General features: G+C 39.5%; 1 protein-coding gene across 17 annotated transcripts in view; it reads right to left on the reverse strand.

The window, feature by feature from the left end:
* NF1 (neurofibromin 1) overlaps positions 1–12,477 on the reverse strand; it is a 248,796-nt gene that overhangs the window by 149,577 nt on the left and 86,742 nt on the right. For 12 of the 17 annotated variants that reach the window (XM_044004328.1, XM_044004326.1, XM_044004323.1 and 9 more), the window contains 3 exons: positions 7,549–7,680; positions 6,648–6,692; positions 1,255–1,389 (listed from right to left, as the gene is read on the reverse strand). In XM_044004328.1, the coding sequence (XP_043860263.1) occupies positions 1,255–1,389; positions 6,648–6,692; positions 7,549–7,680 (312 nt within the window). The remainder of the gene's footprint in view (positions 1–1,254; positions 1,390–6,647; positions 6,693–7,548; positions 7,681–12,477) is intronic. The other 5 variants (XM_044004337.1, XM_044004334.1, XM_044004333.1 and 2 more) reach the window with 1 other exon arrangement.

The following is a 12,477-nucleotide window of genomic DNA, read 5'->3' on the forward strand; positions in this document are numbered from 1 at the left end:
CATCCAGCTGGGAATGACTAAGACGAGATAGGGACGGACAGACAGGCAGGCAGGCAGGCAAGCAAGCAGACAGACAGACAGGAGTGATGTGCATGGAGATGAGAGTGGAACGCACAGGAACTGGGAGAGTCACCAAGAAAGAGACTGACCTTGCATACATAGTACAGGCATAGGATACTCAAAAAATAGAAATAAACAAGGTTTGCCCATTACACATCTGCACTAAACTCAAAACACATCAGACCTCATACTCACAAAAGGCTGCATTTATTGAAGGAAAGGGGCATCTAAGTTGGTCAACCGGGTCTCTCCTAGTGCTGTCCAGACACCTTCAGTGTGGCAAGGAATACTATACTGTGAGCAAAGCACTGGAGAACCACTGTGTTGGTGCCTTCTCCTCCCAGAGTACCTTCTACTTGCTTGCTATTCGTTTCATAAACATCTCACCAGGGACATGTTGTCTTTCCCCAATGAAACTGAAGCTCTTGAGGCCAGGCCACTTGATCTCTGAGCTTCCATGCTTGTAGCTAGGTATGTAAGCATGCTACTACTTGTAGAACATGCTTGGGTGTTGTAAGCAAAGTTCTCTAAAACACTGTACAAGCATGAGTTGTATCCACAGAGCCCGACACACAGAAGGCTCTTGATAAATGCTTGTGCATTCACTGAAGTGACTTATACAAAGTCACACAAGAAGCGACTAGAAAAGCAGATGGTATGAACACATCCAAATTCTGAATACAGTGCTCCTTCCCCTGAACCTCAATAAGCATATATCCTTACTCCCACTCTCCTTTCTCTAGTTCCCTATCTCACTGACAATTACACATGAACAGAAAGAAAACGGGAGGAGACTAAGAGACTTAACCTGCCATAGGAATATCAGTATTGAACCTTCCCCCAACGTTCCCCAGCAGATATAAAGCTGTGCTCAATGACTGCTCCCCCTCACCATCTACTCTCAGAATTCTCCTTAAACAGGTGTACATATTCTAACAATACGATACTTACAAAATGAGAACACCCTTCTAAAGCACATTAGAAATTAAGGAAATAAGTATGAGTGGCCTGCGGAATAAACTGTGTTATCATCCTGTATAAATTGCTTTTTTCTTTTAGGAAGAAGTCAATTGGAAATAGGAAATCGGAAATGTCAAAATCCTTTCTAGATAACAGTAATCTTTCAGGAACATGGTGTTTCTGTCAAGTTACATTAATGGGAATAATTTCAAGCATCAAAAGAAGTTTACTTACACATAGCAACAGCTTTGGATCTGCATGGATTAGTTTCACCATGGATAAGAGGAGGTATTTATAACTTCTTGTTTCCAAGTCCGTAGGTTTTTCTTTAAATTTAAGGCTTGTCATTTTTTCTTTAAATGTAAGACTCTAAGAAAAATATATTATTATCCTGTCAGTATCTATTATTTACTTAGAGGGTATTAACAATCCAACCATAATACAAAACATGGGAACCTTAGGGCTATTGACACCAGATGATATACTTTTAATATAAATTTCAGGGTAATCTATTATGTACAGTTTATTTTCTTAAATTAAAAAAAAAAACACTAGAAAAAGTGATCTAGCACGCACGCACGCACACACACACACACGTGCACAAACTACCTGCCAGTTTTACTCAGATTGATTAATATAAAAAAAAATTTTCCAAAATTATGAAAATGCATTGCAGCATAACTAGATTTGGGTAGAGACTCTTTAGCGAAGAAAAATATAAAACATATAAAAATGGAACTTGACACACCTCATACAGAGATGAAATGTTGGACTCCATGCTTTAATGACAGAGAGGCACCAAATCCTCTCCTTTAAAAAACCTTTTCTCAAAATAATTACGGATTTAAGAATTTCTCCTTGACATTGTTGCTTTGTGCTTTAGTGTCACTTCACCTTCCATAGTGAATAGTATCTATTTCATTAGAAACATGGCGTGGTATCACTGAAAAAATGTAGAAAGAATTCTGAGGAAGACTGTTTTGTGGAACATGGGGTTCTACTCCAAAGAAGTGTGAGCACTATTTTCCAAAGTTACTATTTCTTGCTTGGGTAAAAAAAAATTTTTTTAAGGGCATTTTTACAGCTAAAATTCAATAATTATAATTTAGAAATGCCATCTTTCTCATTCTAAGTTCATTCACTTCTTCCACTCACTCAACCAAAACAACTGGTTGTAAATAGTATAATTTAAAAACATGCAAATATTTAAACACGGGTTCTCAAATTTCTATGTATTTTAACACTATTAAGCATAAGAAATGTATTTTTATTGATGTATAAGAAGACTAACATTCCTTATGGTATAGCAATGGAAAGTTACCTAATTCCTCCTCTGTCTCCTACACACACACACAAACACACACAAACACACACACACACACACACACACAGGGCATATGTCACCGCAGAGGAAGAATAGCTAGCAAATGCATCAATGGCACTTGTTATTAAGTTTATGTTCCAAAGTAAACCTTCAGTTAACAGGTTTGGCCTTCTCCACATGCCCTTGAAAGTTGCTAATTACGCCTGAATTTGAGAAGTCTTGGATTTCTTCTCGAAAAGTCAGAATCAAGAGTCCTGGACTTGACCACCAATGCAAATGTTTAACAGCTGTGTGATCATGAACAAATCACTTCATTTCTTAGAGTTTCAGCTTTTTAAACTAGATGTATGAGGGGGGCAGCTAGATGGCACAGTGGATAGAGCACCGGCCCTGGAGTCAGAAGTACCTGAGTTCAAATCCGGCCTCAGACACTTAACACTTACTAGTTGTGTGACCCTGGGCAAGTCACTTAACCCCAATTGCCTCACTTAAAAAAAAAAATTTAAACTAGATGTATGAGGATGCTACTACTTGTACAGCTTACCTGGGTATTATGAGAAAAGTTCTTTATAAACTAAGTCACTATACAAACATGAGTTGCAAATTATTTTTATTGTCATTACTATTAATACATAAAGACATGAATAACAGCCCATATTAACAGAAAAAATTTATTAGCAAAGTTGCTGAATAGCATATACTCAAAAGAACAATTAATAAACTTACTTGCTAACTGTTATTTTTTTACTACAGACATTACCCAGGAAGAGCAGCCAAATAAGGCCAAATTAATGAACTCTATTTTGTCTTTACCTCAAAAATTAAATAATAGTTGAATTCTTCATAATTTAACAATAGGGAAAAAATAACTAAGCACTCTCTGCCTGGTATGACATGCGAGACTTCTAAAAATCAAATGTAGTTCAAAAATTCAAGCAGTTTCAATTTAATCAAGCATAAATGGTCTGTCATTGGGAATAATAGACCAGCTAAAAAAGCAATTATTACACTGGTCCAAATATAAGGTTCATTTTTTCCTCTAAATCTTGGTGTACGTAAAAATACTAAGTGAAACCTATTCATTAGTGTTATCTTCCCATGTGTATCTGTCTATGTTTTTTTCCTCTCAAAGTGGTTTAATTTTAAGGAAGTGAAGGAAGAGGAATCAGGCAGGGTGGTAAGTATATTCAGAGCAAAAGAGAATTTATTTCAAGTGAAAATGAAGTAATTAATGAATTTACTAACTGTTCTTCCTGTTGCAAGCCTAAATGGAAATTTGTTGCTGATATTTGTGTGTGCTTTGGCTAACAAAAATTCAATAAATAAATAAACATATATATATAATTAGTTACTCATGAATTAATTATTTTGGCTTCTACTATAAAGAAAAAATAATTTAATACAATTTTCTTTGATTATGGATGTCAATAAATAAAAGCATTGACCAACCAGAGGTCCAACTCCAAAATGCAAGAAGAGGAAAATATATACGTATGTTGGTAGAAATTCAAACACATTATCTTTTCATTTAAATTCACTGCTTATTGAAAGCTGATTATTCCAATCAAATAGATTCCAACCTGGTTGGATGTGGTTCTTGTTGGTTCAGTGTCCACATGGCAGGAAGTATTCATTAGAGCATCTCAAAGATCTATGCATAATACTATACCATTTAACACTGTAGTCAATGACATAAAGGCCAAGATGATATGCTCATTAAATTTGCAAATCACACAAAGCTCAGAGGAACAGCTAATAAAGTGGATCACAGGGTCAGGAAACAAAAAGATTTTTTTAGGGGGTGGGGCAATGAGGCTTAAGTGATTTGCCCAGGGTCACACAGCTAGTAAGTGTCAAGTGTCTGAGGTTGGATTTGAACTCAGGTCCTCCTGAATCCAGAGCTGGTGCTTTATCCACTGCGCCACCTAGCTGCCCCAACAAAAAGATTTTGACAGGTTTAGAGTACTAAGCTGAATTCACAGTGAAATGCAATTGGAATAAATTTGTCTTGTGTAGCTAGATAGTAGCTGTCCTGCAAAAAAATACATAATAAAATAAAAAATCTGGAGGTTTTAGAAGACTGCAAACGTAGTTTTAGAGTGATTGCGTTCACGGAGACGGAGCTTCCAGGCATAGGAAGGTGATGGTCCCATTATGCTCAGCCCTGGGCAGATGGCATCCAGAGCATCGTGCTCACATTTTAAGGGGGAATGGAGAGGAAGGCAATTAGGATGATGACGGGCTTTGAGTACATGAGACATGTGATCTGCTGAAGAGATTGGGAGTGTTCAAACCGTAGAAGAGAAGACTCAGCAGGACCTAAGAGCAGTGCTGGGGGATGTGAAGGGCTGGCATGTGACACAGGGATCAGACTGATTCTGTCTGGACCCTGAGGACCAAAACAGAAACACTGGGCAGAAGGTGAAATGATCGAAATTGATGGGGATATGATAAATGTCAAAAATTGAAATGCACAAATAGTATATATGAAAACAAGGGCAGTGGTGCATATGAAAAAGATTCGGGACATTTGGCTGACCAGACTATCAATATGAGAAAGTAAGACTGATGCACTGTCTCATCTTTGGGGGCAGTCATGGAGACAGTGTCCATGAAAGCCACAGCAACAGGACTAGCATCTGCGCTGGATGCCACCTTGGATCCCAGAAACACAAGATGGAAGGTGCTCTGGTTGGTCAAGGGTCCTGTGATGATGCTATTTGAAAACCACTCAAGGAACTGGGCAGGCATTTAATTTGAAGGGGAGAATGCTCTCCAGATCTTTGAAAGGCTCTCCCATGGAAGAATGAGCAGATGGATTCTGAGCCAGGACGGACTGAGGTCTAACAGGCACAAATGGCAGGAAAGCAGATTTTGGCTCAGTGTCATTAAGAACCTCCTGACACTTAAGGATGGGATATACCTGGAAACTCCCATTCATGAGAAAGAGCCAAGAAGACATTTCTGAGGAACTATTGAAAATTTCCTAGAAAGAATGCTCACTTTCAGTGGGAGAGCCAACTAAGAGCCCGAGGACTGCATTCAACCTTGACCAGAGATATTCTGTGATGGCCTAGGTGAGCCCTTAGTGACCCTGGCCAGCTCGTCTCCCTGATGGGGAAAGTAGCCAAAATTTGGTCTCCCAGGCATGCACACAGGTATACATGCACACGCGCGCACACACACACACACACACACACACACACACACACACACACACACAGTTTCAGAAAATGACTTCTAGAAATGATAAAAGTTTTCAAAAACTAATAACAAGTTTGTATCCTAGATGTTCCTGGCCCCAGGAGGAAAATTCTGCTCTAGCGCCCCTCTACTTACAAACTATCAGCATAATGAATCTAGAGCTCCTATCAGCTCATGTCTAAAGTCAAGAACCAGAGTAAATTTTAAATCTAAAATAGATACGGTCAGTGTTGCCCTTACTCGAGGAGAGGTGAGGAGAGGGAAGGGGAGGGGAGGGGAGGGGGAAGGAGGGAAGGGGAGGAGCATTTGATTTTAGTGGTGATACAGGCTAGAATTGTTGAAAACAACAGAATAGTTGAAAACAATCATGTTCCACCTCCTAATTTGGATGCCACACCTCCCCCTTAAAAATGAGCAATGTTATAGTAGAAAGTCAAGGCATCAGAATGGAAGAAACTTCCCATGAGAAGCCCAATAGACCCAAGGAAATGTTACGGCCTAGGAAATCTTTAAAATTAAAAAAAAAAAAGAAAAGAAAAGAAAAATACAAGGCCCAAGTTGGGCTCTAGGCACTTACCTCTAAAGTTGTAACTGGAGGGAAATTTCTTTTTCAACTTTTAAACTTTTGCCACTTAAAAAATGAACTACAAACTATTTCAGTGTTAAAGTCTAAAGTAATAAATTAAATTTCTAGTTTAGATTTTTTTTTAGTATGTTTAAAAATCTATAATAGTGAAATAACCATGTTATTACTCTCTTTGCTAGAATTTTAGCACACCTAGACACAATTTCAAACTATAATTGTTAGCACAAACTGTTTCTATCTGAACATGCAGAGTGTAGACTTCAGGGACCCCTGACAAACACTGACAATTGGGAAAATGAGCTATGATGATGTAAAATCACCAGTTTCTTTGGTTATGAGGACTCTGAAAAACAAAGCATGGCAGAAAGAAGCAACTGAATCACTACAGCAAACACTACGTGACAACATGCTCTATTTTCCACATGAAATGGTATGACGGGAGCAGTCACTCCACACAGAGCCGTCAAGAAGACGGGGGACTTTTCTGTGGTAGTCACAGTGGGTCATACTTACAGCCACAGAAGCCCACTGCCACGCAAAACAGTGACTGGCTGGCATCTGATCATGTGAGCGACAGCAGCCAATCAGAACAGAAAATAAGAAGCAAAAAAACAAAGCACCACCAATCAATGTCGAGAGTTGCTATGGAGAAACACCCTTCCTAGACATAAATAGTAAGAATGTGTGTGACACAACCCTACAACTGTCTATTCGGGCTGGTCCAACAAAATACTTTAAATTCCTTTCTAAAGGGGGAAAGCTGAGTTGCATGTGTATATTTTGGCTTTGCTGGGACACATAAGACAACTGTCTTAAAGGACTAAACACAATCTAAGCTTATATCACAGTGCCTATCAATTAATAATCCTCAAAGGGTACTAAGCTACCAAGCAACATTTGAAACTGACCAACACCTTAACAAAGAAATAGCCTATAAAATGTTATTTCTTTTCCCTGCAGAGAAACATTTTGCATCCAGCGGGCAAAATCCTGCATAATGATACATTCACTATATCCTAAAAGTTGGCTTTCCTTTCTATTTTTCAAAATATAATCTCAAATAAAAAAAAATAAAATAAAATTTAAGGCCACACTGCATTTACGGTCAAGAGGCCTAATCAGTCATCAAGATGACACACAGTACTCTATAAAGTAATTTAAGATCCCATAATACTAAACCCTTCAAAGTAACAGGAAACAAGCCCTACTGACAAAACCAGGGATTTTTCCTCAATGTGCATCACAGACATACTGCAGGTTACGCAGAGCACTGAAGGGTTGGGGCCCAAGTGACTTTGTTATTTGTCATCAGGACTCAAGTTGATAAATAAAACAGAGGGAATGGAATGGAGACATTGACAATGCAATGAAGGCTATGGACCAGGGGAAGAGAGATATTCCAGCTCCATCTTACCGGCGCCATTCGTATCGCGGCATGAGCCCCACAGCCCTGCACGGCCTTATGAAGCGTTTCACCAAACATGTTTCGGAGTTCAACAGAATGGCAATACACGGCATCAATCTTGGGCCACCAATCCAGGGCAGACTAGAAGAAAAGCCAAACCATAAGGAAGGAAAAGTATCAGTATGAAAATATGTATATCTCTTAACGTAATGAGTAATTTTTCTGGCTCTAAACTCATAGAGGCTAAAATATATGTCAAAAATTGCCTTAGACCATGCAAAAAAAAAAACACACCGTAATTTCCACAGTCTTCAAATATGCCCTTCAACCACTAAATTTAAAGATGTTTTGTATGTGCTCAAGAGCGTGGAGACAAACACCAATTTTGTAAAAGTGCTCACCCCCAATGTGTGAGATCTGTGTGTCCCCACAACTAGCTAACCTGAAAACTAAACAGCCTTTTTTACAAGGTAATTCTGAAGGTGATCCAATTAACAGAGGAAAAAAAAAGCTTGATGATTTAGATTCTATAGATTAAGGTCTTGCTCTAATTAAAGCTATTTAATGAAAGTTTTAAAAAGTCATGATAGATTAAGATAAATTACGGTGGTTCAATTCTTTTACAGAGTTATATGGGGAGCAACTACTGTGTAGATTCCCCCAAATAAGAACAAAGATATTTACTAACACGTTAGTAAATGAAATAAATTATTAGTCAATTCATCATTTTAGATGTATAAGCAAAAATGGACAAGAAACATGAAAGACTAACAATCACATAAACAAACACGTAAGTTAGTTCAAACAAAATATTTTGTTAAATGGAAATTCAAAACCGAACACAATTCTATTCTAATTTAACATTCCATTGGGATTTTAAAATGTTTTTTAAATTCCCATTTCGCTTAAAAGGTTACATTTTAATTTTACTTCAAAACCAATGTAGAAATGTTGCATTAGTGTGAATGAAAAAACTAATTATGAAACTACAAAATCCAAAGCTTACATAAGCATGGAAGACGTAAACAGAATAAATCCAACTTCAATAGAAATATTCCATGGTGTTGCTATCAATTTATTGAAAAGTCATGACAAATTTTGAGTGTGTTGCTATAGGAGATTGTTAGTGGTCTAATAGTGAATGAAGGACAATATATGGGCTCCAGATTCACACTTTTTTTCCCTAGGACAAAATTAACTGCCCAATCTTGCATCTTAATACCCAATACTTTTAAATTGTTTGACTCACTAGATATTATTATATGAGGAGCAAGAAGCTAGACAAACTGAGTTACTCTATTTGAAATTATTTTTGACTCTGGATAAAAACATGTATGTACAAAGATAAAATACCAAGTTTTAGCTTTTTAAAAACCTACATAATTTACTGTACTTACAAAGCTTGGATCTTTGTACCCTACCTAGGTGGTAAAAAGCATCTAAGGCAAATTTTAGACTATGCAGCTGTGAGAGGGAAAAACATGTTTTTGGACAACATGGCTGTTTGTGAATTTCCTGCCACTAATCAATTTCAAGTACCTGTTAACTATAATCTGGCTCGCTCCCAACAGAGTATCAAGTGGACACTTTACAGTTTGAAAACATAACTTATTTTCTCAAATTTGGATAATTTGGGTGTTGCATTGAGATAAAGGGAGGAGACAAATGTCCTTCTGCCTGCTTTTCCCTTCTTTAAAGCAAGTGTTATAAAAAATAGGTCAAAGTACAAAGGTCATAAAAGGTCATCTATTATGTAATAAGAGGTGATCAAAAACTTGTACTCTATCTTCATGTGGCCAAGGGATGTGGCCCCTATGTGAATAACTGTTTTTAAAGGGGCTATGCAAAAATATGCAAAAACAAAGTATGATCCGTGAAGAACTGATTCGTAATTTAAGATTTCCTATCACGTATCTGGTAAAATGTAGCTCAGACCTGTCCTTTGAAGTCCATTCTTGGTTGTATGTACACATCTTGAATACTGTGCCCCCACCCCAACCCGAAAGTAAAAATCCTACGAGGTCAGCTTTGGACTGCGGCTATGAGGACACCAACCCCCCCTCCCCCCACCACCACACACACAGCTCTTTGTACAAGCCCAGCTCTGCCCTTACTACAGAGGCCTGTGGGCTACAGGAGGATGCGCCGCTGGATCTGGAATCAGGCAACTGTAGCTGTTACCTAGTCTGGACCACTGGGCAAATCATACCACTTCTCTGGGCCTTGGAAGCACCTTGGGCCTGATGGCCAAGGTCTCTTGCCGTCCATCGATCATCTCCTTAGCCTCCCATATTGTTAAGGAGGCAGAGGTGATCCAACAAGCCACTCATCTCCCCACTCCACTCCTGCCCTCCTGCCTTGCCCTTTCTTCCTCTCCTCTGTTTAGTCTCTCGCTGCACCTCTTGTACCTCTGATCTCCTCCTCTCTGGCCTTCTCCAGGTCTTCCCTCTAGTAACTAAATATGATCACATACCACAATACTCAAAAAGGAAAACCCTTCCCTTCACTATTTTCCCCATTATAGGCATCTCTCTTACCTTCCAGCCACCTCCTTACATCACACACACACCCCTACCCTACCCTATCCTTCCCTCCTTTCCCCTCACCTCCCCTGACCCCTGCTGGAAGAATTAGAATTGGAAGGAAACTTACTGGCTCACCTAGTTCAACCCCCTCATTTTACAGACTAGGAAAATGAGTCTTGGAGAGGTTCAAGTGCCTTGACCAACTTGACCACATAACTACTAAGTCACAAGGCCAGAATTTGAACCCAGATCTTCTACTACCAAATCCAGTGCCTGTTCCACTCTACCTTAATGCTACTCCTAAACAAGTATCTCTTGAATTTATGTTCATCAAAGTACAGGAACTAGTGGCTTAAAATATGGTGGTGCTACCTGTATTTTTACTCAAATGGAGCCTAGCCTGTAAATAACCTAATTGCTTTAGGCAACAACCTCTTTAGACACCCTAATTCTCCACATACCTCCTGGAAGAGAAGACAGAATGTGTGGGAGAGTGTGTGTGTGTATGTGTATGCGTGTGTGTGTACACGTGTGTGTATCTGTCTGTCTCACTCCCTGCTTTGGCTTCGGAAGCTCCCCTCCTTCCTCGCTCTCTGCAATCTTTCTGGCTTCAGTATCCCAATTGGCTGCATTATGTCCTCTTCTTGACCCTTCACAACAGTAGTTTGACAAGGTTCCATCCTTGGCTTTCTTCTCTTCCCATAATGTCTCCCCTAGAAATCATGATGATCTCCAATCCCGACCTAAGCTCCAGACCAGGATCTTCAAAGTGTCCCCAGGATGTCTTAACAGGACTAAACTTCCAATGTTCCAAACCAAGCTCATCTTCATTCCTCCTAACCTGCTCCTTCTCGTACCACTACTTCTGCTAGTGATTCCTACCATTCGGTGGTTTTTTTTCTTACTCTCTCCCCGATCTGTTTACCTCTCATGTCTGGGCAGTTACCAAGGCCTGGGGCTTCCACTCACCCACTTCCTCTCCCATCCAGCCTCACTCTCTGCTCTCGCTACACTCCCCTGATACAGGTCAGTACCTGCCATCTGTACCATTCCTAATGCCCTTCCACTCCTCTTCAGGGCACTACCACATGTATGGATCCAAACCCTGAATGGTGCCCTTCTGAGTAGAGTCAGGACCCTGGTCTGGAAGTCCAGGCCTTTAGACTATGCCTCTTCCCACTTTTCCAACCCTCAATCCTAACACTCCCCTCCACGTATGAATACTGTGCTCCATCCAAAGTGGACAAGATGCCGTGTTTTAATTATGCCCTTTGCTTCTGTTCAAGGGCCCTGGACCAGAGGAATTCCATTTTAGGATACTAAAAGAATTAAAAGATTATAATTAGTAAGCCACTGTGAGAAACTGTTTACAGAAGATCATGGCTCAGTAAGGCATCACAGAGGCCACACAGTCCTTGGACGGATGCTGTGGGAGGTTATACAAATTGCCCAAGAATGCAGAGGCATGAAGTGCCAGAGGTCAAATTTGAATACAGGTCTTTGAACTCCAGAGCCAGAACTTTTTGAGAGATCCTAGAGAATAGGAAAAGTCCTGTAGGGCTGAAGTAGGCCAAGTATTGGCCTAGATTTAAAAAAAAAAAAAGGAAAAGAATGGCTTTGTGATATACAGACCTATGAGTAAGCTTGAATTCAATTCCAGTCAAAAATTTAGAATAGATTATTAAAGAAATAGTTAATGTGTAGAAAAGGAAGTGATGATTCAACAAGGGTAGGTCACACCAGACTAATGTTATTTCCTTTTTAGACAGAATTATTCAAATGGTAGACCAGGATGCTATAGGAAACGATTTTAGCAAAGCACCTGACAAGTAACTTAACAGTAAATACAGGGATAGGGGCTGAATGATAGGACAATTAGGCAGACTTTGGAGTGACTGCAGAGCTGGAGCCAAACACTTTTCATTGACGGTTTGAGGTTAACTTGGAAGAGAGCTTCTGGTGGAATTCTCCGGGGATCTGTCCTTGAACCTGTGTCATTTAGCAGTTGGGTTGATGACATGAAGAAAGGCAAATTCCAAATGACAAAAATTAATATCCTAGATCCAAAAAAGGTTCTGATAGGGCAGAACACTGGGTCATAAAGAAAAAGAAGTTATGTAATAGAGATGAACATAAAGTCTTCTACTTGGGTTCATAAATAGCGTCTTCCCAAGTATAAGATTGTCCAGAAAAGATCTAAGGGCTGGCCTTAATGGAGGGCAAGGTCACTCCCATCAACAGTATTACAGAGCTGTCACAGAAGTAAATGCAATTATTAGTAGCAACAAGAGGCTAAGAAAGGAGGATCATCCCACAGCACTTTGAGCTAGTAAGGGGGCATGTGGAGTAGTAAGTTCACTCTAGGAAGGACACCAATACGGGAAGCTGAAAGGCACACAGGACAAGGCCCCAA

This window comes from Dromiciops gliroides, chromosome 4, assembly GCF_019393635.1.
Source record: "Dromiciops gliroides isolate mDroGli1 chromosome 4, mDroGli1.pri, whole genome shotgun sequence".
Taxonomy (NCBI): domain Eukaryota; kingdom Metazoa; phylum Chordata; class Mammalia; order Microbiotheria; family Microbiotheriidae; genus Dromiciops; species Dromiciops gliroides.